At 42.4% G+C, this 26,720-nt stretch overlaps 1 protein-coding gene across 2 annotated transcripts in view; it reads left to right on the forward strand.

Moving 5' to 3' along the window:
- Positions 1 to 4,218: 4,218 nt before the first annotated feature.
- GOSR1 (golgi SNAP receptor complex member 1) overlaps positions 4,219 to 26,720 on the forward strand; it is a 61,428-nt gene continuing 38,926 nt past the window's right edge. Inside the window, exons 1-6 of one of the 2 annotated variants that reach the window (XM_054008144.1) lie at positions 4,219 to 4,337; positions 7,287 to 7,401; positions 10,129 to 10,216; positions 10,469 to 10,576; positions 14,210 to 14,301; positions 16,645 to 16,719. In XM_054008144.1, coding sequence (XP_053864119.1) covers positions 4,304 to 4,337; positions 7,287 to 7,401; positions 10,129 to 10,216; positions 10,469 to 10,576; positions 14,210 to 14,301; positions 16,645 to 16,719 — 512 coding nt within the window. In that variant the 5' untranslated portion in view covers positions 4,219 to 4,303. Of the gene's footprint in view, positions 4,338 to 7,286; positions 7,408 to 10,128; positions 10,217 to 10,468; positions 10,577 to 14,209; positions 14,302 to 16,644; positions 16,720 to 26,720 lie in introns of both variants that reach the window. The other variant, XM_054008143.1, reaches the window with a different exon arrangement.

A 26,720-nucleotide genomic window follows, 5' to 3' on the forward strand; every position in this document is an offset into this window, starting at 1 on the left:
TTGGGTTGGAGACAGCAGCTCTTGTCCTACGTTATTGGGTGGGAGGTATCCGATTGAATGGGGGAAGGGTGGGCATGCGTGTTGGCACCTGGAAGCTGTCTTGTATTTGTTGGATGGAATGGAGTTGATAGTATTAGCTCTGCCGCTTGGTCCTCTGTCAAGAAGTGCAGCTGTACTGCCAGTGTTCACACTCCTCTCCAGTTACCCAGAGAGACTGGAGCTTTATGGTATTTACATCCCCAACTTGTGTTCAAACCATTCCATCAGCTACCCCGTCAGGGAGAGTCTCCAGTACAACCTGGGTGTGGCTATAAGCCCCCCTCCCCCAGGGTCAGGGCTGGCTCCAGGGTTTTGGCTGCCCCAAGCAGCCCCCCCCCCCCCCAAAAAAAAAAAAAAAGCCGCAATCGCGATCTGTGGTGGCAATTCGGCGGGAGGTCCTTCGCGCCGGGTGGGAGTGAGGGACCGTCCGCCAAATAGCTGGACGTGTCACCCCTCTCCAGAGCGGCCACCGTAAGCACCTGCTTCCCAGGCTGGTGCCTGGAGCTAGCCCTGCCCGGGATATCCGTGTGAAACATCAGCAATGCTCTGACACCATTGGTTTGACTTAGTAGATGAGCGAGTGTCTCTGCTGGAAAGCTGTGAACACTGCGGTCCAGTGGGGACGTGAACTGAACTCTGAGTAGAGAGAACTAGGTGTAGCCCCTTTTCCCTTTCTTAAAACAAGGCTTCATATTGCAAAAGTCTGGGGTAATTCTGCAGAGTATGAGGCTATTTATGCTCCTCTTTCCCTGGGACGCACCCCATACGTACCAGCCCGACCTACTCCCAGGCTGTATTGTCTGCCCTCGGACTGTCTCCAAGGTACTGGCTCCACGCAGCTGCCAAACTCAGGAGAAGATCATTGTGGAAATGTTTTAACGTGGCATTTCTTAACCTCTTAACAGAACAATTGGCAAATATGCTGTTAAGCATGTGCTGGGAGCAGGCAGGAGGCCCTCTGTGAGCAGCCAGGCTAAGCAGGGAACTCCTGCCCGCCCTTATACCACCGTGTTAAGGACCTGCTGTTGCATCATCTCTCACTCTTGCAGGGACCACACAAATAGCACGTCGGGTTACAGCTGTGCTGAATAAATGACTTTGCTCCATTTCTTCTGCTTTTAGCCTCTTATGCAGGATCCAGTGGCCTCTCACTCAGTAACGTTCAGCCTGCCTGATTTCCAGAGGTTTTGCTTTCAAGGTCAAAAGCAGATCAAGGGGGATTTGATATTAAAGTTGACTTCTCAGATTCCTCTTCTGGCTCTCGCTTTTCCTGCTTTGATCCCTGGTTCTGCGTGGGAGTTGGGGCTTCCTCGTTCATATGAAGATGTTCTCCCTCTAAATCAAACTTCTGCCCCCCAAGCAATAACTGGTGTTAGGAGTCTACAGGCATTTCAGAGCATTGCATCAGCTCTTTCCGGTCACAGAATGAGTTTTGAACTAGCTACCGTAGGTGAATGTGTGAGGTAAGCAGGCGTGAATTACTGTGTAAATACCTGTGGGCGAGACTTGTCTAAGCTGCCTGGGATGCGTCTTTGCTTCGTTCTCCATGGGCAAACATGCGGCTCTTCTATGGCAATGACAGCTGCGTTTTTAACTGATTTTGCTGAACAAAGTGCCCTCTGCACCCCTGTGTGCAATACCCCATGCCATCCTTTGACAGCCACTGTCAGCAAACCCCCTCCCCTCCCTTTCTGGAGGTGCCAGCACCACCCCCATGCACTTGTCTCTGGAGTGCATAGGTCCATGCACTGTGCCTTCAAAAGTAAACTTTTTAAAAGGGACTTCAAACCGTTGACTTTTAGGTTAAATAAAAGAAACCAATCTGTGTGCCATGTGAGACCGAACTTTCTGTACGAGGAGCGTGCTCTGTTTTTTACGTGTATACTGAAATCTAATACTCTATTAAAATTATTTTGATGTCTCTTGTGCTAGTCTTAATGGCTGAAATCTTAGTAACTTTCATGAGACTGACAAAGCAGCTACCTTATTGTCTCAGCCTGGCTGTAGTTTGGGCCCCTCAGTCCCCGTTCCCTTTCAAACGTCCTGTTATTTCTTAAACTGTCTGTGGTGCCCAGCAGGGCAACCTCTAACCCTTGAATTTATGGGAGCCACAGCTTGTGCTTTACTGCGCATCTGCCTTGTGGATGCTGCGCATCTGCCTTGTGGATGCTGCCCCTCTAATGGCACATACCTGCTGCTTCACTGCTTTTGACTCTAAATACAATGCACTGAACTCAAGCTGGACTGGAGGGCACCAGCCAGCTTTCTCTCTCTCCCCCCAATCTAGCAAAGGTGAATGGGAAATTAAAGCCTGTGTGAGGATAATGCTGTAAAACTCTGCTCTGAGGACAAGTGCTCTGGGTTCTGTAGGCGGCTGTCAGCACCCACATGAGCTTTCACCGAAACTGTTTACGTGCTAAACTCTATGGGACCAAGTGTGGGTCTTGCTACAGTAAAATGTGCAACCAGCATGAAGAAGGTTATTACAGCTCCAAGAGGCTCTTATGAACTGCAGGCCAAGCTGAAGTGCTGAGCTGCTGTTTATTACTGATGGATCAGGCCTGCTCGTGCTCTGGGCTATACTGTAAGAGTAGCTGGAGGCACTTGTTAGGTGTGGGGCTCTGTGAGGTTAGGTGTTGTACAAACACCTAGGAAGACTTCAAGCTGTTCGCACTAGTCCTATTGCAAAGCTGTGGTGTCTCATAATAGACATAACTTTCCATAGCTGCCACATAGTAATTGTTTACATTAACTATCAGTCTGAAAGCACTGGTGCCTTTACCAACTGCAGCTGTTGTATGTTACACTGAACAAACTCCTGGACCCATCTCTGAAGAGGGGACACCCAACCCTCTGTTTTAAGGAGTTTTTTATATGACACCCCTAGTGTCTTCTGTAAGTAAAGCTGAGCTGTAGGTGCTCAGAGTTCTCAAGCAATAGTTATGCCAAGGAGCGTGGCTGCTGTTCCACAATAGATAATATTTGTAAGGTGCACAGAACACGCTAGAGTGGTGACAAAAAAATAAAAAGCTCTGTCTGTTTTGTCACTTTTAATGCCTTGAACTAGGTAGCTATGGTGCATGTTGTGAGCTGGCAATGGATTGTGGCTGGAGATTTTCTGCTGATGTGCAACAGGTACAAAAAGTGGTGGCTTTTTTTTTTTTTTTTTTTAGGCCCTTGGCTCGGTGCCAGAGGCCCTAGGGTACTGTGGGGGAAAGTAGCCTGTACGGGCAGACACTCTTGGGAGTGTGGCCATTCCCCAGGACTAGACCATGCAAATTAACTGAATCATTAAGATCTGCTTATTAAGAATCTAAATGGAGCCTTGCAAAACGGTTATGAAAATGTAGGAGCCTGGATATAAAACTGCCCTCCCCGGAGCTGGTGGGAGGCCGCAGCGGCTCCTTTGCCCTTCAGGGAAGAGGTAGGGGAAGGGTGAGTAGACTTGTCACACCCAAGCACTGTTACCAACTCTTGTGAGATCTGGGGGTGCTTGTAAAGCCCCTGCTCCTGGAGGCATGTGCCGTTGGGGGACTGGGCTGGTTTAAATGAAAGTAGCCCTGTGGCTCGGGGAAAAGCGTGGACATGTGAGCTGAGCGCACCCCCAAGACACCTTATGCTCATGTTTAAAAATGATTTTTTTTAAGGCCAGTGGGGTGATTTTTGATAGGGGGGTGGCAGGGGGGGGGGGTGCTTGGTGTGGGAGGTGGGCGCTGCCTGGGCGTGGGCCTGGCCTGTTTGCTCCCACAGGGCTGGATGCCCTTTGCACCGTGGCAGGCCCTGCCCTGCTGCAGGCTGGCGCTGAGCCTGGGGGGATCCTATCCTGTGGGTGCTGAGCCGGGGGGGGGTCCCCGTCCCATCCTGGGGGTGCTGGTGCTGTGGGTGCTGCAGCCCCCCTGGCTTGCAGTGGTTTCTGGTTCAATGGCTCTCACCACCTTCCCTATGGAAATTGTTCCAGCACCCCTGGGTGCTGAGCCGGGGGGGGGGGGTTCCCGTCCCGCGGGTGCTGGGCCGGGCCGGGCTGAAGAGCACGTGACAGAGCTGGGGCCGCACCTCCAGGTCCCTCCAGCGCTACAGGCCGCGCCGCCCGGCTCGCTGCGGGCAGGCGGCAGAACCCTGCTATGCCGGCGGGGGCCGCCAGGTGGCGATGCGCTGGGAGGCCTTCACTTCCCGTCGGTCCCAGCGCCCCGGGGGGACGCTCTGGCTCCTGTCCTCTATCGCTAGGGCTCGCGGGGCCGGGGGCAGGCTGACGTTGATAACAAACATGGCGGCGGGGAGCAGCAGCAACTACTGGGAAGGTGAGGTGGGGGGGAGGGAGCGGGCCAGGGCGCTGCGAGGCCCTGGCGCGGGAGGGGCCCGGAGAGGGGGGATCTGGGGGGAGCCCGGGGGTTGGTGGGGGGGGTCACGGGAGGCTCGGGGATGGGGGATGGGCTGGGGGCCTGGCTCTGAGGGGACTTGGCGGGAGCTTTGGGGGGTTGGGTTTGCGGGGGTTCGGCAGGGGGTCGGGGGGGGGCTGGGAGAGATGGGCTGAGGGGCTGGGTCTAAGGGGACTTGGGGGGGGTTGGGGGGAGCTTTGGGGATTTGTCTCTGGGGGTGGGTCGGGGGGGTTGGCTCTGAGGGGATCTGGGGGGGTCTGGGAGAGAGGGGCTGGCTCTGAGGGGGGCTGGGTCTAAGGGGACTTGGGGGGCTTTGGTGGGTTGGGTTTGGGGGGCTTTGGAGGGTTGGCTCTGAGGGGGTTCGGCAGGGGATCTGGGGGTGGATCTGAGGGGCTTGACGGGTGGTCTGGGAAAGGGTGTCCCTGGGGGGGGGAATCATGGTATCACGAAGCTGAGGCCTAGCCTTTGCTCAGGGGCCTGGCTGGGTGAGGTGTGACCTGGGGTCCCATTACCGGCCTAGCCTTTGAGGGAGTTTCTCTCTGAGTCATGGGTGTGAAGGGGACGACCCCAGACACACACATGGCTGGGATGGGTGGGGTTCAGGCTGGACTGAGACCAGTCTGGAGAAAAGACCCCACCTTTAGCAGCTCAAGCTCCTGCGGGGCTCAGGCTCTTGGCAGGGGGCTGTTTTAATTCTGTCAGAGCCTGTTTGGAAAAGTTCACCCTTCCCAGCCATTGTCTAGGTCTTCCCCTGGTTTTGTCCTGCGATTGGGGACCAGGGTGAAGGGTGCTGTAGTGCTCAGTTTGTCAAGGATCCTAAGAGATAAGTTGGACCTTGATTGCTCCTCCTCCTTGAATGTCTCTTGTGTCTCTTCAGGCTTTGGGAGTTTTGATAGTACTGTGCACCGTGACAGTATTAACACTGTAGAAATATAGCTGTGTGTTTGCTTTTCTGCTTGTGAATGCTTTATTTCAGCGACCCCAGGACTACTGTAAATATATGCTGAAAACAGAAAAAAGGATATGTTAAAAGTCTCAAACTGATAGCCTGCAATGGTCAAGAAGGATTTCCTTCTCCTCCTTCCATATACTCTCTTTGCAGCCATTCTCCACCTGGTTTGCTGACTGCTTCCAGGAGACCTAGAGAGCCGTGTGTCCGTCTAGTGAAGCATCTGCTACTTTTCAAAGACACATGTATTTTGCTAGTTCTAGCCCCATCCCAGATTCGTTTAGGGTTTCCATTCTCTAAGGCTTCATTTGACCAGCAAATTGCAAAACCGAGTCCCATCTCTGCATCCAATGCAGGTGCTTCCCATCTCTTAGTACTGTGGGTTTCTTAGATGAAAACTCATTGCTGACCAGTATGCCAACAAGGTCCAAAATTGGATGTATAGCTAACATGCAAGATAGGTTGCCGGGAACAAGGACAGTTTTGGTTCTAGCACACATGAAGACCTGTATCCAGGGAGAAGAAATAAATAGCACAAATTTAAAATGGGAGGTAACCCAGCAGCCACTTGTGTTATATTAACCAAGTTTCTTTCTATATTGTTGCTTTATTAGTGCACTACTTTGATTTATTCTTGTAACCAGAGCTCTGTAGTTGCTTTACAGAAGAGGTGAATCAAATTTTGGAAGTAGGAATGGAAAAGTGTTCATGAAAAGCTCTCTCTAAAATGGTCTATGGTAGGATGTCAACTTTTTCACACTGGGTGCTACCACCAATTGGCTAGGTTGAATATGGGACATTTTGCCTTCCTCGCCTAAAGGTGGCATACCAGCTTGAAGCAGAAGTCATCTAGTGTGACACATCCTATGTTCCTATGACTGTGAAGGCTTTTCCAGGGATGACCAGGAAAGAGTAGAGTTAATGAAGACCAAGAGAAGAAGCATGGGATTTTGGTTTTGAAAATTTTTACTGATCAAAGTGTTGTAAATAGTGTAAGATCAGGTTGTGCTAATGAAGTGTGTTGGGGGGGGGGGGAAGGGAAGGAAATCTTCCTGTGAGGGGAAAAGACATGTAAAGACTTGGATGTTGCAAAAGCAGGTATAAAACTACAAAGCTGGTCTGATTTTGGCCCATTCAGCCTGATGGTGTCTCTGTAAAAGTGTGACTAGCATTTAAAGAGGACTCGAGTCCTATTGCACCCCAGAAGAGAACTGAGCTGAAATTTTCTGGAGGGGAGCAGCTGGTAATCTTTTGGTGGAGATTTTCAAAAGTGCCAAAGGGAATTAGGAGCATACAAGGCAGTGGGAATTGTGTGCCTGAATTTCTTAGAGAAGTTTGTAACTGGAATTTTCCAATTTACTTGGCTGAAATGTGGTAGTTTCTAACTTGCCGTTGCTGACTTGGTCTTGTGTGTAGGTGAGATCATACTGTGTAACATTTGTAGACACTAGTAATGGGGGAGATCATTTAGGCCATGAGTCAAATGCTGGGATGTTGCTTTATAATGATGTGCACTGATAACAGTGGCACCATGTAAAACACAGCAGAAGACATGGGGTCCCTGACCTATGGAGCTTAAAAATCTAAACAGTGTTCTCTCCAGTGCTTCATTCAGTCCAGTTCTAAATAACCACGAGAGGGCTTCTCCATCCTGGCTAAGTCTCTGGGTCACTAGTCTGATCCATTGTGATGGAACATCTATTACTTCTGTATTTTCATGACTTGTGCATACATCTAGGCATTTAATCTCTTTTGTAACAGATCTTGCCTGACTTCTCATTTTTAATGATGTAGTCTCTTATTCTGACTTCCTCTCCTTTGTTATGCACCCAAAATGGTTTATTGTAAAAAAGCAAATCCCAAATATATTGGATTGTAAAGGGACCTATTAACCTCACATTTATCATTCTGTTGTTGTTCAGATCTCAGGAAGCAGGCTAGACAGCTGGAGAATGAGCTTGATCTGAAGTTGGTCTCCTTCAGCAAACTGTGCACGAGCTACAGTCACAGCAGCGCCCGAGAGGGAAGACGCGACAGGTATAGGTACTAACAGACTTCTTCATGTTTTTTTTTTTAAAAGGCTGCTTTAAATACTCTTGATTCATTTAATCTTCCGCTTTTCTTTATTGTTTGATGCTTAGTTTTTCAAGTAGCTCATTAGAATAGTCCTTCCTGGGCATTAGGAACCATATGCTGATCTTGATGTGATGGTGGTGATCCATATGTGTGGTGCCCATTCAAGGATAGTGGAGCATCATTAGCATGATGTAAATCATTAGAAGGAATTGTGTTTAAGCTTCAGTTTGTATTTGTGGTAATCCATAGAGGGGGTGTGTCCTTGTGTATGGCAGTACAACTTGCTGCACCGTCTGTGTTCAAGTTGTATATTCATTTAGAAAATACTTTGCAGTTTTTTAAGGACTTCAACTCAAAGGCCGGAAAGCAGTTTGGATACTGATGAATTTAGCCTCTCAAATCTGCATGTGGTCTGGCTAGCATTATGCTCCCCATTGTAAAGATGAGGAAATTGAGGCACAGAGCTGCTGTGACTTGTCCAGGCTTGCATAGTGAGTACGTGGCAGAGCTGGGGTTTGAACTGAGGAGTTCTGACTCTGAGCCCTCTGCTCTAACCAATACAGGTACAGCCACTAGTTTCAAGTTTTCCTTCAGGATTAGGAGTGAGAATTCCTTTTTAAAAAATAAGCCTTTTATCAAAAGAGCTAATAAATGTTCTTCGTCTGCTAGTGTCCGGTTTATGTGCGTCCCCCAGTCAAGCATAGTTAAGTTTTCTAAGTCTCTCCACCTTGAGGACCAGACTCTAATTATTTCTGAAATGTGAAGACAATTACATTATTAACTTCATAAACGGTGCCCATGCACATGCAGCCTTCTCTCGATCGGTCACTGTGTATTAATTGAGTCTGTTGCAATGGGAATCATTCTGGAACTCACTCCAATCCTAAAGTGAGAGAAATCATCATCCTTCAAAACCTTCCTTAAAGCTCCCCTCTACTGGGTTGCCTACCAAATATTCAACAATATCTAGGCATCCCGTGTACTGTGACCTCTGCTGCTTATTCTGAACATGATTGTGTCACTGTCACCTTTTCCTTCTTTCTCCCCTCTTCCCGGTTCTGTTTGTGTCCACCTGTTGTTGCTTAGAGGCTAAAACTGTAGGCTCTTTGTGGCATGGAGTGTGTGTGTTTTATTGCATGTAGCACCCAGCACAATGGGGCCTTATCTCTGATTAAGGTCTGTCAGTGTTTCTGCAATACAAATAAGACACCTAAATGGAAGCAGCCCAACTTGACTGCCCAAGTGTTAGTTAATTTTGTTCTCATTTTCTCTTCACCCCCCCACCCCCCCCCCAATCCACAGAAACAAACCTTGGTCTCTCTTGGTCTGACTGTCTTTGTTTTATCTGCCTTTCCCAATAAGTGTTAGTAGATTGCAATCCTACCCCTTGAAAGCCACATTCCTCCTCTCCTAGTACAACAGCTCTCTCTCTGTTTCAAAGAGAGGACACCAAAATGGATTGTGTCTAAATGTATTGTCGGATTGAATGGGTCTCTTCTGACATTGCTCAGGGTGAGCAGAGTGACCCAGAATCTGTTTCCCGGACGAAGCCCAAGAGCAGCGCCAGGAGTGACCACTCCCTTCCTGAATCAGAGCTGCTGCTGCCGCCACCGCTGCCTCCATCTCTCTCTCTCTTATACGTTGCCAGATTTGTATTGTGCGGTGTTTGCAATATAACCTGGACATACCACTGACTTCTCGTGTCCAGAGAGAAAGATGGATGATAGAAAAGACAGTAGTTTTCTTTCCTCTTCCTATCCCAATAATTGGAGGTTACCAGAGAAAAGAGTATTGCCTTCAAAAGATGTAAGCTGTTACCTTACAGGTGTCGGTCTGTTGTGTGTTTGCGCCTATCCCCTTGCTTGCGTGTGATTTTTCCCTGTGTAATTTTTAACTGCTTTGACAAGCATGGGGAGATGGACTATGTAGAAAACACAATTTATCCCAAGTTTTCTATGTGGTATGTTCTTGTTTAAAATGTGTCTGCAGGAGTTTCTAGCCCTGTATTGTTAATGTACATTTACATAATTATAACATACTAATATTGAAACCCACTTTCCTGCTAAAATGGAATCATAAAGAACAGTGTGGGAAAGAAGCATCATTGTTCGGCAAGTAATGATTTCTGACGTTACCAGTGATTTAGTACCAGATATTAGCTTCTAGAGGGAAGTAAGGCCATGTCTACACTAGTACTTTTGTTGGCAAAACTTACATAGCTCAGCGGTGTGGAAAAAAAACAACCTCCACCCCCAGGCTACATAAGTTTTGCCAGCATCAGTGCTCATGTGCACAGCGCTATATTGGCCCCAGAGCCTCTCCTGCTGTCATAGTTACCGCCGCTTGTTGAGTTGGTTTTATTGCGTCGACGGGCGAGCTCTCTCCCATTGGCATAACATGGCTACATGAGTGCTCTTCAGCAGCACTGCTGTAAGTGTAGACATGGCCTTGGACTCTTTGAGGGGTATATATCTCATGGTATTTCAACTGAGGTATTGGACTAATCAGGCAGTCGATACAGGGAAAATTTATCTTTTTTTTTTTCTAAAGTTAATTTCTGACTTTAGGAAACCTACTTAGAAAATAAAATTGCCCTTGTACATATGCCTGATATTGACACGTGGTGTCCGAATAGTCACAAAAGGATGTTGTGCCTTTCAGTAATTGCTGCTGCTCTTTTCCTCTTAGTTCTGATACAACTCCTCTCTTAAATGGGTCGAGCCAAGACAGAATGTTTGAAACCATGGCGGTGGAGATTGAACAACTTCTGGGAAGGGTAAATGAGTTCTCCTATTCTTATTTCAATACCTAGTAGGACTTTGAAGACCTTAATAGGTCTACCGTTCCTGCATAGGCTGTAGAATGTGCACTTGATGACAATATGCCTCCGTTAAACAAAACAAGATGTTTAGTAATACTGGTAACAGTGGTTGGTAGATACCTCATTGAAAACATGTTAATAAGCATTGTAGCTCCTTTACGGAAAAGTGTCCCTTTGGTTTTTTGTTTTTTTTTGTTTTTTCTGTAGCTTACTGGAATAAATGACAAAATGGCGGAGTACACCAACAGCGCAGGAGTCCCATCCCTGAATGCAGCACTGATGCACACGTTACAGCGTCACAGAGACATATTGCAGGTAAGTCACATGCAATACTTTTGTTACTTGTTTTTATGCTGTCTCTTCATTGTAGTGATACTTACTGAGAGAACCTCACACAAAATCCAAATACTCTTGTGTGAAAATGTAAAAAAACCCCAACAACCCTAAAATGTTGATTGGCAGGGAGAAGTTTGAGGGATGCTATATCACTGAAAAGTAAACGCTATCAGTTTTTAGTTGTGACCAATGCATAGCAGGTTAAAATGTCTAATGTAAAAGATGTCTTTGTCTCATATGCTGCAAGGAAAGGATATAGAAAATAGGATCCTAATAACCAAAAGGAAATAATCTTACCCACAGCTGTTGTGGTTTTACGCACTATGTGGATAGAATTATTTAATCATTTCTATCCTAAAAGGTCATCTTTATAACATTTACCTTCTTGGTTTTCTGTATATTTCAAAAACGATATAATGAAGTTATTTTTGGCCTGTGGTGTAAGATTTTCATGCTTGGGTTTATTCCACTCTATTGTTTGTTAGCATCCAGTAGTTACATAAACTTAATTACAATTGGGACTCTCAGATGAAGAAAAAGCTGTCCCAAGGAAGCTGTTGAAATAAGCAATTGAATGCATTGAATATGAAAGTGAACCTCATATTCAAAGGTTTTAAATGCAGCTAAAATTAATTACCAAAAAGATGACTATGCCATAGCTCCCAAGAGGTCTATGCAGTTTTCCTGGTTTAGTGATTACCTGATCTTGATGTAAAATTATTAGGGATGATTCACAATTTCTCAATATTTGAATGTGTGTGTTCCTTCACTAGCTTCCCAAATATGTCACGCAGGGAGTGCAAGACTTCTGCACAAGCTAACATCCAGTTTCTATTTGATGTTGCCCTTTTACAAAGGCTTTCACTGTGGTACCCATATCTTGGACGTTTTCTCTGTAGTACTCAATGTTTCCTTTGCTGAGAGGGGAAAAATTAAATCTGCATTAAAAATAGTTGACAGATATTCAGTTAAGATCCCATTAGATGCTATTGCTTTAAAACGAGAACAAACCCAAAAACAAAAGGCACTTTGGGTAGTGCCTTAAAATGCGATCATCTATGAAGTCTTGTAATTTAATTATTGATGCATTTCTTACTGAGAGATTTAAATATTGTCAACCTCAGCAAGCTAACTAACTAACAGCAGCTGGGCGGTGTAATTCCCAGTTTGCGACAAACATACACTAGTACTGCTCAAGCTGGCACTCTAAAAATGGTGGGGTTGGCCATGGTGGCACAGGCAGCACTTGGGCTAGCTGCCTGAGTACAATCCTATCTGACCCCTGGGCACATACTTGGGCAACTAGTCCTAGCCGCCACCCATGCTGTACAAATATTTGTAGTGCACTGGCTTGAGCAGAGCTAGCGCATGGACGTCTACCTGAGATGGGAATTACACCTCCCAGCTGCAGGGTAAATGTGTGAATTTCCAGGTTCTGAGAGTAGGATTTTAATGTCAGCTCATCAAATGGCCTAAACTCACATGCTGTGTGGGAGACTCTCATTTAAGAGACACTATCCATTTAAAAAGCACACTAATGCAGTGGTTCACAAACTTTTTTTTCTGTGGACCACTTGAAAGTTGGTGAGGGTCTCAGCAGACCACTTAATGATCTTTCCAAATGTTGTTTGTACTGTTGGATAACTATTGTAAGGCACTTTGGATAAAAGTGCTATATTAAAAAAAAACTTAACTAACTTTTTTGTTCTACAAATAAAAGCACACAACTCCTATTTTAATATCAGTGGTGTAACCTTTCTAATGAGACGGATGTGCCCCCTCTCTCCCACTGCTGCAGTCCCTGAGCTGGGATTGGGAAGGAGGGGGGGTCTCTCCCCGGCAGCCACAGCCCTGGAGCTGGGGAAAGTCACCTCTTTCTCTGGCTGCTGCAGCCCTGCACATCCCAAATTCCCCTCCCCCCCCTTCTCAGCCCACTGCCCCCTCCCATCTACCTCCTATTCCCCCCCAAGACCACCACCTCACCTTACATGTGCGTCTTCTCCAGGGTCCAGGCACCTAATTAGTGGAGCCACGCCTGCGCAGTTCCACTAATTAGGTGGGTGGCCCTTCATTTTCTTGTGTGCGGCCGCCGAGGCACGAACCTTAGAACTATCTGCGGACCACCTGACTGGGGCTCATGGACCACTGGGGGTCTGCAGACCACAGTTTGAGAACCTCTGCACTAATGTCTGAAAGCTTTTTAGGTACTATCTTATTACTTTTCCTATCTAGATAACAGAATATACGCACTTAATTCTTGCAAAAAATGTTTGGTTCATTTATTAACAGGAAAACTGATATAAGTTTTTAACAAGTTGTATTGATCATTTTTACACACTTTACTCTTTAACTCTGAACATTATAGGGACCACCTACAAAGTCTGTTTAATATTACACAAGATGCCATCTCTATTTAGCTTCTTTAAACATAACATCACAAACAGTACAATTTGTAATGATTATCATTTTTCATTTTTTTTAAGCATTAAAACATAGCCCCCTTCGTTATTTACAGTGTTTATTTACGTGACCTGGTACTTCCAGTGAAGAGTACCAGTTTTTAAAATGCAGAAATGATAAACTCAAGCATTAAAACATTTCTTTACGGAATACACAAACCATTACTAGTAAACAGTACCAGTGTTTAAAAATACAGAAATGATCATTTTAAGTTGCAACATCAGCAATACTAATGTGTGCGCGATGGTTGTTCAGTTAATATGGAGAGCCAGCTAATGGAGGCTCAGATAAACGGGGTTCTGATGTCTTGGAATTGGAAAAAGTACAGCGAATAGCAGCAAAAATAATTAGGGGTTTGGAACAGCTTTCATACTAGGAGAATTTAAAAAGACTGGAGCTATTCATCTTAGAGAAGAGATGATTAAGAGGGGATATGATAGAGGTCTATAAAATCATTTCTGGTGTGGAGAAAGTGAATAGGGAAGTGTTATTTACCCCTTCACATAACATGAGAACCAGGGGTCATGCAATGAAATTTATAAGCAACAGATTTAAAGCAAACTTAAGGAAGTACTTCATACAGTGCACAGCCAACCCGTGGAACTCGTTGCCAGGGAATGTTGTGAAGGCCAAAAGTATAACTGGTTTCAGAAAGAATTAAGATAAGTTCATGGACGATAGGTTCATCAGTGTCTGCTCACCAAAAACGTCAGGAACATAATCCCATGCTCTGTGTGTCCCTAAACCTCTGACTGCCACCAGCTGGGACTGGATGACAGGATGAGTCGCTTAATAATTGCTCTATTCTGTTCATTCCCTCTGAAGCACCTGGCATTGGCCACTGTTGGAAGACAGGACACTGGGCTAAATGGACCATTGGTCTGTTCCAGTCTGGCCATTCTTCTTTTATGTGAAAACGAGAGGAGGGGGTTTATAATGAAAGTTCCAGTATAACCTTAACCATTGAGATCATTAGTAAGCAAGTACTGTAATGCAGGAGAAGTAATAAAACTTTCAAGCCTATTTTCCATTTTTACTAGCCGTTTTATTGGCTAGTTTTCTGCTTATTTAGTACCTGTTGGTCAGATCTTGTTGTCAGAGTGTTGCCATTGTCGAGATCTAATGGTGCTTAAAATACTTGTTTTGTTACAGGATTACACACATGAATTCCATAAAACCAAAACCAACTTTCTGGCAGTACGGGAAAGGGAAAATCTCCTGGGATCAGTACGGAAAGATATTGAGTAAGTCTGGGTATAAACAATAGCAATAGACTTAAACACTTCTCTTGTCCTGACTGGAAGAAGCATATTTATTTGAATCATTACCCCGTTTTCTGAGATATTTTGCATGATTTTTTAAAGTGCTTCTTTCAGAGCTGGCTCATTTCAAGTACATTGTCGGGCGTATTATGAGGCTGTACATTGAAACTAAATCTATTCTAGCCAAATGTTCCAGCACTGAAATAATCCTGGCTGTCCTTTCCAGTAGTGTGGGATGTGTGCTTCCCTAAATCAAATGAATTAGTATATGTTTAAAGGAGGGTCAAAAGCTTCCAATGTAAAGTGAAGAAAAAGACTATTCTGATTGGAGCAATTGTCTTAAGTTTCAGATTGAATTAATACGTTGTTTCAGTCAGATCTGGCTATTTGATTGTCTCAAAATTCACTTTTGATACAAGCAGCTTGTAATCATGATTACTAGCTTTTAAAAGATGCAAATTGCATTTGAGAATTGAGCTGTTTAGCATGCTTGTTAGAGATCATATTTAACAGCTGTGGATGTAAATCACAGATAAAGACTCTCCATGAGGCAAAAGTTAATCTTCGTAAAACCTTTTGAGAAATACTTCTACCTATCCTCTGTCCTATTTTTGTATCACCTGTTCTTTTTGCGGATACAGACTAACACAGCTACTACTCTGAAACCTATTTTTGTGTGTGTCTCTTCCCTAGATTTAATTCTAGGGATCTTTGTTTGAAAATATAGAATCTTCTGTTTTGTAGGAGCTCTTCTGCTTTTCTATATTCCTCACCTTGAGTTGGATTTCTTTGTGACAACACAAACCTCACAACCATTTTAACTTCACATGAGGGGATCGCAGCAGGAGCATTTACTGCTTTTAGGAGCAAAGATTGTGTTTTCATGTGAACTTCCCTGGTAGCAATAAACCGTAATAGTAAACAAGCAGAATGTTTTTCAGTGAATCTCTAAAAAACAAACCTCGAGTGTTTGCAATATAATTAAGCCTGGATGTGAATTGGAAGTTTACTTTTCCTTCTACAACCCCTTAGTGAGTCTCTCTGGAACACCAGCAGAGGGCATCTGCCTTTCCTTTATCTATCCAGTGTACATTTCAGAATGTTTCCCTCAGGGAAAGAGAAATTAGAACATGCTTCTGAATGGGAAAATAGCAAACTCTTTTCTGAGAGAGGTTATTTTGAGCCCAGGTGAAACTGGGGAAGCTGTATGTACTGATTTATTATAGCCTCTCTCTAGTTAGGGTTGGGTTCCACTTTGCTCTTGGAAAAGTGTGTGTGTGTATACAATATACACACACACACACATATATACATATATATGTATAGGTAGGGTAAAACACTTGAATCCATTTTCTATGGTTTAGTTTATCAGTTTAAAAAAAAGTATTTTAATGATACTGAGACTTTTCCATTTGGTGATTTAGAAATAACCAAATTTAACATACAAGCTAGGTCTGTCAAGCGATTAACAAAATTAATGATCATTAATCGCACTGTTAAACAATAATAGAATACCATTTACTTCAATATTTTTGGATGTCTTCTACATTTTCAAATATAATGATTTCAGTTACAACACAGAATACAGGGTGTACAGTACTCACTTTATAATCACTTTGATTACAAATATTTGCACTGTAAAAAACAAAAGAAATAGTATTTTTCAGTTCACCTAATACAAGCACTGTAGTGCAATCTCTTTATCATGAAAGTTGAACTTACAAATGTAGAATTATGTACCAAAACCAACTGCATTCAGAAACAAAACAGTGTAAAATTTTAGAGCCTACAAGTCCACGCATGGGATTTTTCGCATGGGATTTTGTAAATGGCATTGCAAGGTATGTACGTGCCAGATATGCTAGTTGTTTTGTTTTTGAGTGAAGTTATGTAAAAACAAACAAACAATAAACTGTATTTGTAAGTTGCATTTTCATGATAGAGATTGCACTACAGTACTTCTATGAGGTGAACTGAAAAATACTATTTCTTTTGTTTATCATTTTTCCAGTGCAAATATTTGTAATAAAAAATAATAGAAAGTGAGAACTGTACACTTTGTATTCTGTGTTGTAATAGAAATCAATATATTTGAAAATGTAGAAAAATATCCAAAAATTTAATAAATTTCAATTGCTATTCTATTGTTTAACGGTGCGATTAAAACTGCAATTAATTGTGATTAAAAATTTTAATTTTTTTGAGTTAATCGTGTGAGTTAACTGCAATGAATCGGCAGCCCTGATACAAGCAGATCAATAAATGCTGCCTTGTGAAAAGTATTTCTGGCAACATTGTTTTTCACTTTCTCTTTTTAAATCTTAGATCGTATAAAAGTGGGTCCGGTGTGAACAATAGAAGAACAGAGCTGTTCCTGAAAGAACACGAGCATCTTCGAAAGTAGGTTTTCTTAAATATGTGGATGAACCATTCTTTTTCTTACGGTAAAAGAATAAGAACAGCATCTACAGTTACAGTGCCTAGGACAAAGATTACAGGAGCCATTCATCCTCGTGCTTCAGAACATAAAAACCAAGCTCAACTGGGGTCAGGGAGAAAATCTCCTCCATAATATTCTGCAAGGTGCTAGGACACTACTTGGGTTTAATACTTTCCTCTGCCGCATCCAGCATATGGCGCTACTGAACACAGGATAGTTGGCTAAGTAGCCTGTACCAGTATGGCAGTTTCCTTGTGAGTTTAGATGTTTTGTGGCTGAAACTACTAATTAAAGGCCAAATGGAAGAATTCTCTCAGGGCAGCAAATGAATTATTTTGTGTTCTGAACACTTCCATTCCTTGGCGATGAGATCGGTTTTGCAGCTACTGTATATCCAGCTAAGTTGTGCTGTAATTGGAAGAATCTTTCCCTGTGTAACTGCAATCATATTCTAACTGAAATGCTTTGTTTAATGGTTATTTTTTGTTGTTTGCGCTTCCTTCTTATTTCAGTTTAATGAACATTGGAAGTTGGACAATTTCTGCTTTCCCCAAAATAATGATCGGTTTATAATCCTATTGTGTTTTTGCTGATGAAGTGTTGGATAGAAGATTTTTAAACAAACAAGATTTACACAGACCAGATTGAAATATATTAGTGGCCAGGTTCTAATGAACAAAGTAAACTCTTTAATGTACGTTATATAGGAAAGAACATAGGGTACAAGATTGTTACACTGAGGTCACGTATAAACATTTCTTTGCCACCAGCAATAGCAAATTTTGCTGTTGAAAGTGTTTGTGGATATTTTACAAGCTGATTTTGTTGTTGGCTGTGTGCCTCTTCTTACTCTGTGATTTTTATTTAATCCTTTTTTTTAAAACAATCTCTCTGTATTAGCAATACCAGCATATGCCTGTCTGATAGGATGAATGGGCAGTCGTCTTCATAGTTGATTCAATGGTGTTCCACCTAGAAGCTGACATATATGGGGGGAGGGATAGCTCAGTGGTTTGAGCATTGGCCTGCTAAACCCAGGGTTGTGAATTCAGTCCTTGAGGGGGCTACTTAGGGATCTGGGGCAAAATCAGTACTTGGTCCTGCTAGTGAAGGCAGGGAGCTGGACTCAATGACCTTCAAGGTCCCTTCCAGTTCTAGGAGATGGGATATCTCCATAAATTTAAATATACAAGGGCTGTCTCCCAATTGTAAGAAGCAGTGTACTGCTGTACCTGTTTTTCTCAGTACTGTCTATTCTTTGTGGAATATCTTCTACGTAACCACTGTATGTGCAAAAAAACTATTCAGCTTTTGTTCTTTATTCTATTTGCCTTTGGATTTCTGCTCTACTTATGTCACTAAATCTTTCTTCTTTTGTGTCTGTCAGTGTTAAACACAGAATGATAACCTGCTTTTCACTTGTCTATGCTAAGTGTGTAGAAAAGACTAAATCCACATACCAGAATTACTAATACCCTTAAATACATCTAAAATTGATATCTATTTTTTTAACCAAAACTAAAAAGGCAGCCCAAAGACTTCTCCTTAGTTCTGTTTTTCTCAATCTAACTATGAAGGACTTCATCTATTTATAAAGTAGATGATCTCTGTTACTCTCCATCCATAGGGAATTGTAGTTTTGAAAGTTTACCTCAGATACCAAGTTACATGGTCTCAAAGCTCTAGGAACTCAATGATTTCAAGTGTGTGTGTATGGGGAGTTTGAAACAAGCACATTCTATCTGTTTTTCTCATTCAAATGAGATCTAACTAATCAGCATGCACCCTGGAATTTATTCCTCCTTTACGTTTAACACTTTTCTGTCCAAAATGATGCTGTGCTGCCAGGCATGAAAAATGGAAATATGCACAAAAACATTAGGGTGAAAAGGAGCAAAATCCCCCAGAACGGTGTCACAAAGCTGTGGCTCTTTAGGCGTTTCCTTTCATTCAGGATGTAGTCATATGGTCTCAGGCTCAGAGTCTAACTAACTGATAGCCATATTTGGGGTTGGGAAGGAGTTTTCCCCTGGGTCAGATTGGCAGAGACCCTGGGGGGGTTTCGCCTTCCTCTGTAGCATGGGGCACGGATCACTTGCAGGTTTAAAATAGTGTAAATGGTGAATTCTCTGTAAATTGAAGTCTTTCTTTAAACCGTGATTTGAGGACTTCAGTAACTCAGCCGGAGGTTAGGGGTCTATTTCAGGAGTGGGTGAGGTTCTGTGGCCTGCAGTGTGTAGGAGGTCGGACTAGAAGATGACCATGATGGTCCCTTCTGACCTTAAACTCTATGAGTCTATATTTGTGTAGAAAAGGCTTGGGTTTCAAAGAAACACAGACTTCTATGACTTAGTATGTTTCCACACCCCAGCCATCGTAAACTATAGGCTGTCACAAGGGGGCAGTATTTCATAGGGAAAGTTTTCATCTGTAGGCTGATATCTGTTCCTAAAGATAATTTTGTGTTGTAGCCAAGACTATGTAAAAAGCTTCTACAGGAAATTAACAATACAGTTTTTAGATGGGTGATGAAGTATGGGCAGGCCACAGTTTCCCTTGGGATCCCTGGTGGCATTCAGAAATTCACTGGGCTAAAGCATAAGCTAATGATTTTCCTTTAAGTTGCATCTATTAACCTTTATAATCAAGAATGTTATTGAATTCTACAGAAACAATGCAATAGGTTTAATGTCTTGGAGGTGAACCCTAACTGAAATTGAGTGCACTGATGATGAACAAGGAGTGCCTATTAGTCTGAATAAACTTGTTTGTTCCCATATCATAAGGATTAAAAGCAAGTGTTAAATAATGTTATAAATTTGTCATTTTCTGGGGAAAAAAATGCAAATAATTTCCTCTTGCAGTTCCTCTAAAATACACTTCTGATAAGTGCATAGAGAGGAAATTATCAACAGATCTTTAAATGGCCCGAAAATAGTGCAATGAAAGCACCCATTACATATCTTGTATGTTTCATCGGATGAACATTTTTAGAAATAATCAGGTCAAGCACCTTACAGAGGTATTGGTTACTTTAATCTTTCCTGGGGCAAAGTTTCGTTGTGGTGATTAACTAATGTTGGCTCATGACTTTTATTCTTTGATAGCAGTCTGATTTCACAGCAAGGATGATCCTTTTCAGAAGGCGGGTCAGAGTATTCCTGTGCATGTGTGTGTCTACAATGTATAAAATATTAAAGGGTTCTTCAGGCTTATTTAATAGATCATTTGGAGAAACAGCTGTGCTGCTATTATTTCTCTCTCTCTCTCTCTCTCTCTCTCTCTCTCTCTCTCTCAAAATATGGCCAGTTGACACTCAACTAGATATTTTGTTGAGTTGTGATCTCTTACTGTAACAGATAATGTGAGGTTTAGAATTAATAGAGTTGTTTGCATCTTAAATCTAGTTGATAAAAATGCTGCTATTTATCTGTTCTCAAAATATACTTGACTAAAAATGAATTTGGTAAACTTCCGTACTTGATAGAATTTTCCCTGGTAGCCATTCATCTTACAGAAGATGGTGCCCTTTTCGGTTGATGAAGTACAGGTAACTTTCTTGCCTGACTTGTGCTTCACTGTAGGCTATTATAATCAGTCAGCCAATGTAAAATGCTGAGCTGAATCATTGTCAGGCTTGTTACTATATTATTTATTTTGAATGAGCCCTCACATTTCTGGAGACTTTCAAAGGTTATATGAAGATGAAATAGCTGTTAGGGATTCATGTGAAGTATAACTTTTCTTTTATATAGTCACTTAAAAAATGCAGGTTGTCTTACCGCTTTGTGAGATTTTTATTTTCACACACATCCCTAGTGTGAAATTTACTTGTAGTTGTTCAGAGTAGTTAAACGCAATGCAACAGTCAACACTTAAAATTCCAATTCAAATGGAAATAAATACTTATGTAGTGATTTCTGCTTACTTTTTCAGAGCAGTTTTTTTTAAGTGTGGAAGAAATTGCTACAGCATATATGGGAAGAGTTGCAACAGCAACCGCTAAATATAAATATTAGTTTTAAAACTAAAGCTGACCCTTAGTCCTACAATTAGTTGAAACTATTTGGAACTGGGGAGTTCCAGTCATTCATCCATCACAAGTCAGTTTCTTATTACCTTCATATAAATTAATACTGTAGTTGCATTAAATAAAATGCTCTTCAAAACATTTTCCAACCAACCCTCCAGCCTTCTAGGCAAAAGGAAAACATCTTCAGAAGTAGAGAGAACATCTTCCAGGGACTGAGGGCAAAATGTAAGAAGCTTTTTTTAATTAAAACATTAAAAACAAAAATGTATAAAGTAATTATATAGAGTGAGAAGTTATTCTAAATGTGTTGGAAACCCAGAGGAAACAATGTCACGGCAGAACATGGAAGGGCGCGCTGCAAACTTGAGATAACTCTGAGGTATGTGCAGAAATGTGGTGTCAGAGCATAAGAAAATTGGCAAGAAATCAAAAGCTTGCAAGATATTCAGAACTTTTCAAGTGAGAATCCTTAGCTCAAAAATAGATATTGGCATAGAAAATATTAAAGGATTTCAACATACTTGTCATCAGAGAAAGTAATTAGTGTGATATTACTGCCAAGAAGCTGGCGAATGGTCCATAGAAACAAGAAGGAGCTAGAAAATTATACCAAATGTGTTTCTGACAAAACTCTGAATTTTGGGATGCTCAGGACCTGCTGGCTGAGGGTGTGCACTGCAGACAGGCTGTGATGCCAGGCCATTTGGTAGAGATAGCTGAAGTGTTTGAATCAACTATGAAGGTGACAGTAAGAGAACTTAAATATTTAAAAAATAAAATGAAATTGAGAAGGCTGTGGCAGAGCTCCTGAGAAAACATTGGTCCTGTAGCTCAGCCTTGTGGAATTCTTGCCAATATGAAGCACCATTTTGACCCTGTCATTGATCTAGTAAATACTTCAGCCTACTGCATGTTTATTTTAAGTCCTGGTAATGGCTGGTTGTAGTAAGAATTGACATGGTATCCACTGTGTTTAACTACCTTCTTCTACAAGGCACAATCAGGAGAGCTGGTGGTTCCCATGGGAGATGCTATGTAACAACCTTTTTGAAGGAGTACTATGTGCTTCTCTCTAACCAGTCTCTGTCATATGCCATTATCAGATCCATGGGCTATAGTTCACCCAGCAGAGTCCAGGCTCATCCTTCACCCCTTCTTCCGTATGAGAGGGGACTAAAAGGAGACAATGGTAACTCCTGGCAATGTTCTCTTTGCTCTGAAAACATTCCTCAGAAATCACATTGGCAAGTACTAGATCTTTCGGTCTACAGTAGCGTCTGATTGATGGTAGAAACTGGAAGAGAACCAGCAAGAAATGCAATAAATAATTTTTCTGCACTTCAGGGGTGCTGTGAGTGTGGCTGTCTGAGGACTTTGTGGAGGGACACGGAATCTCTTCTATGGTAACTCCTGCTTTGTTTCTAAATTTACCTTTTTTACTCTTTCCCCACAGTGTGAAAATAACCCGCACCGTGATCATTCTAGGGAGGAGTAGTTGTTCATTGAGGCACTCTGAGACAGGAGCTTGAGCACTCATAGGGATAGCAGTTTGACCATACTACTGATTTCATACTGTAGGGCTAAACAGTTGTTGCAGTTTTCTATGGGGGAAACCAACTGCTTCCTTTGCTTTGAGACTGAACAGAAGTAAATGTTAAAGGCAGCAGCTCAAAACATTCAGTAATGTGGAAAAAAAACCACTCCCAAGTGGCATAAACTATTGAAGCTTGATTTAGTAAAACGCTAATCAGGCACTTGAAGAAATTGCTAGGAATGTTCACTCACTGGAATTTCTGAAGCCTCTTCTGTGGATTCAGCTTTTTTTTTTTCCAAAATCCAGAGCACTCAAAGGCCTTCATGCAGCATATTAATCTGCTACATTTAGTAGTGTAATACATTTGTTATCTCTTCTGGAAAGATGATGTGAGTGCAAAATGGAGAATTGATTTGCTTGGTTATACGTATGTAGATGAATTGTAAAGGGGAGGAAAGTTCAGAGATGTTTACATACAATAGTTTGGGTGAAAAGAACCCCCTACCCACAGCTGGCTTAAGTTCCTAGAGAATTTTGACATCCCAACCATTGTGCGGACTCCCGGCATGCCTGTAGTATGCAAAATTGCTACCAGTGGTGCACAAGTGAGTGTGCCATCATGCGGATTGCACTTGCCCTGTGTAGGGCTGACCAGTGTCGGCTGGTACAAATGCTAGTTTGGCAGTGAGTGCTGGCGTGCATAGTTCAGTTGGTTCTTGCAGTACCATCCCATAGTGCTGCTGCTCAATCTTCATTGATGACTTTAACAGCACAGAGTGCTGGATGCATGCAACCCTCAGCTCCGTTTAGCCTTCCGACTCCTGTTCTGACAGGCTCCAGAGCAACAGGGTTTCCAAAGAGACTGGGGGAATTTGTCTGGTTCTCCACCCTCCAACTGATCCCTTCACAATTGTGAATTGAAGGAATTCCATTATTTCTGTAGCTCCTTTAATTCTAAGCTTTAAAAGGAAATCAGACTTGTAGGTCAAGGGCGGTTTTCCACCTCTCTGGACTGGTAAATGAGTTGTTTGGGGCTATGGATAGGTTGAGGTAAGAGAGAATAGTATAAAGATCTCAATAGTTGTTAAGGAGGGAAGACCAGAAATTAGGTGAAATATTGTTCTGTTTTTGCGTTCCCATCTTATGCAGAGGCTCCAAGACTAATAGAGAAATGTGTACGCTTCACTTGTGAAAATTTGCTTCTCTCAGGTTCTCACAGTTAAACAGGCAAGTTTGTCCCGCTTTTCCTGTTAGTATATTTTTTGGCAAGGTGAGCAAATAAATCATTATCTTTCTCGTAGTACTGTTTTCTGTCAAAAAGAAGCAGCATCCTTAATGATGAATGGACAGTATTTAACAGTTTAGAAACTGCCGTGAAAGTGCTGTCCTAAGAGGAAAGAGCCCTGTCCGCTCAGCATTTACTTTTGGAAAATGTAGCACTGGGAAGTTCTACAGTAATTGACCAGGAGTTGTATCCTAAATCAGCAGAGGAGGAGCTAATGTGTTCGTTTAAACTGGCAGTATAGAGTGTGTGTGAATGTTTTCTTCCTATCACATATCTGCAGTTTATGTGGATTAAATGAATGCTGTTTGCTGACATTGATGGTTGAGTGTAAACCATTTTCTCTATCCTTTCTCCGTCTTCCAAAAATGCATATCGAGAGAGATTTTATTACACACATTGCACTCAGTGAAGAACTAAGTGAAGCACTCCATAGATGTGTTTAAACGTAATACATCAGCTCTTGCTGTGATGTATCTGTATTGTCATTTGGGGTCACTGCATCATTGACTTTTGGCTCCACTGCTTTATTTTCTTTTGAATATCTGTCCTTCCCTTTATGCACTGGCTTAGATAAAAGTGCACACCGTTGATAGGTTTGTCTTTTTGAGGGTTTTATAAGGCCATATGTATTATTTAATTTTGATATTTCAGTTCTCCAAGGTCTCAGAATCAGCCACTGTTATCATCTAGCTTGCAAAATAATCTGCACTAGAACTAAAAGAGGAGTTTGTGTAACTTAGCTGAGGGACACATTCTCCCAAGTGCTCAAAAATCTCTGTGGAGCTAGAGTTACCCTGTGCTAATTGTATCCTGTGGTTGTGGTGGGAACAAAGAAGCCCCAAAACAATAGGAGGGAAAGCGGATAGAAGAGGAGTGTGCTCAGTATTCAGAAGGAAGAAGAGGGGGGGAATAAGATGTGAGTGAATGAAATACAGGGATCTACTCTCACTTCATGGTGTTATTAATAAATAATACACAGTGCATAATAATACTTGACTAATTTACAGGGGTGTTTAGGATAAATGAGTTAATGTTTGTACAGTGCTTTAAACACAGCTAAAATACAGAACATGCATCCGACGAAGTGGGCATTCACCCACGAAAGCTTATGCTCCAATACATCAGTTAGTCTTAAAGGTGCCACAGGACTCTCTATTGCTAAAATACTATGTTAGTGCTAAATATTATTTTATGATTGCTTTCTCAGGTCCCCACAGAACCTGATCCTGATGACCTATTGTTGATCAGTCTGAAATAGCCACATGCAGTAATGAACAATCTGCATGAAACTAAAGATTTTCAGACTTTTTCATCATGTGGCCAGATCTTGGAGAGATTGTCTTGCAGACCCTTGCCCTCCCAGGCCTGATCCTAATGGCAATCACAAAACATCATTGTGGGAACTACAGCAGTAGTTTACGTGAAAAAGTCACATTAGGGAAGTACAGTATTTACGTAGCTTTAACTTTCTTTGCTATAAGCTTTTTCCTTTTAGGAAAAATGACCTCCTGTTCATTTAATTTCCCCTCCTGGCCCTTTTTCTTTTTCCTCTGTCCCCTTGCTCTTTTGCATATGTTTCTCCGCTGCTTGCTTCTCCTTTCCCTCTGTATATGCTTAGTCTAAGGGCTGGTCTACACTACCGCAGTAAATCGATCTAAGTTATGCAGCTTCAGTTATGTGAATAATGTAACTGAAGTCGACCTAGTTAGATCCACTTACCACGGTGGCTACACTGCGCTGTGTCAATGGGAGAGTGTCTTCTGTTAACTTCCCTTAGCTTCTCGGGGAGGTGGAGTATACAAATCAATGGGAGAGTGCTCTCCCATCGATTTAGCGAGTCTTCGTGAGACCCGCTAAATTGACACTCGCTGTATTGATTGCAGCAGTACCAATCTATCGGTGAGTGTAGATATGCCCTTAGTATGCGGCCCAGTCCCTTTGCCTTCTCTTAGGTAGCAAGACTCCTAATCTGACCCCTCATTCCCACTCAGGCTGTCCCTAGAAGCAGATGGGAAGGAGGCAGAGCCATGAGCCAGCACCAGGTGATTGCAGGCTCTCTCAACCACAGTTTGAGACGTGCTGAAGTAGGGTGGTGTACATTTGTTTTTTAAAGCTGCTGCTAAGTAAAGTTCTTTAAATTGTGGTTTAATTTGGAGGCAATATAACCTCATTCAGTTACTGTAACAGTATGAGGCCCATTTATCTTTGTCACGCTGTTGTCCTAGCTTTGATACAGTTTTTTAACCAAAGCAGCTTCTTATATTGTCATTTTCTTTCCTCATAGATAGTTATGAAGAAATCCGCAAAGACTGAAAGAAACCAGCTATAGTAAATGCAATTAATTTAGAATATTTTCCCGTATAAGTTTCTGATGTGATGTCATTTGATTAGCCACAAACGTACTGTGTGCTTCTAATACAAGGCCACACCACATTGTCTACTGAACTGGAAGGCAGACCGTGAGAAGGGATTCAGAAAACTAAGTTAAAACGTCTGTGTGCTGGGCATTAACTACAAGAGGCCGTGTAGCGTTGTTGGGTAGTTTTTTCCCCAAGTGCAGTTAAATACCATCAGTTTGTGTCTTCCTCTTCCCATGTGCAATTTGAATGACACACATAAATAGGCTGACTCGGATAAAGGATGCTAATAAAGGATTATTCATGCTACAACTAACTAATGAGAGAGGCTAAGGCGATTACCTTGGCTTCTGTGTGTCGTAAATGGCCTCTCTAAGCAGAATTTTGAACGTCCAAAAAGACCAATTTTGAAGAGGACTTTGTGTATATAATCATCTGCATTTATACACTTTCCTCCTCAAGCTATAGACAGCATATTTATGCTTAGTGAATTTAGACTCTTGAGTCAGAATTTCTTTAGACTCTTCATTTCAGGTGTTAGGCAGGAATCCAAATTGATTCTCACTTTCCCAGTGTTCACAGATGGCATATAGCACAAATGAAGATACTGTAGTTCTGAGGTTGCAAATCTTATGAATTTGGGCCAGCTTGCGTGAAGGAGGAGGTAGGAAGCGGTGAGGTGTTCTAGGACGCTTGTTAAACCTTATGCTTTTTAAAACTTAGCAAGAATGCGTACATAATTCTTTATTACC

This window comes from Malaclemys terrapin, chromosome 18, assembly GCF_027887155.1.
Source record: "Malaclemys terrapin pileata isolate rMalTer1 chromosome 18, rMalTer1.hap1, whole genome shotgun sequence".
NCBI classification, from domain to species: domain Eukaryota; kingdom Metazoa; phylum Chordata; order Testudines; family Emydidae; genus Malaclemys; species Malaclemys terrapin.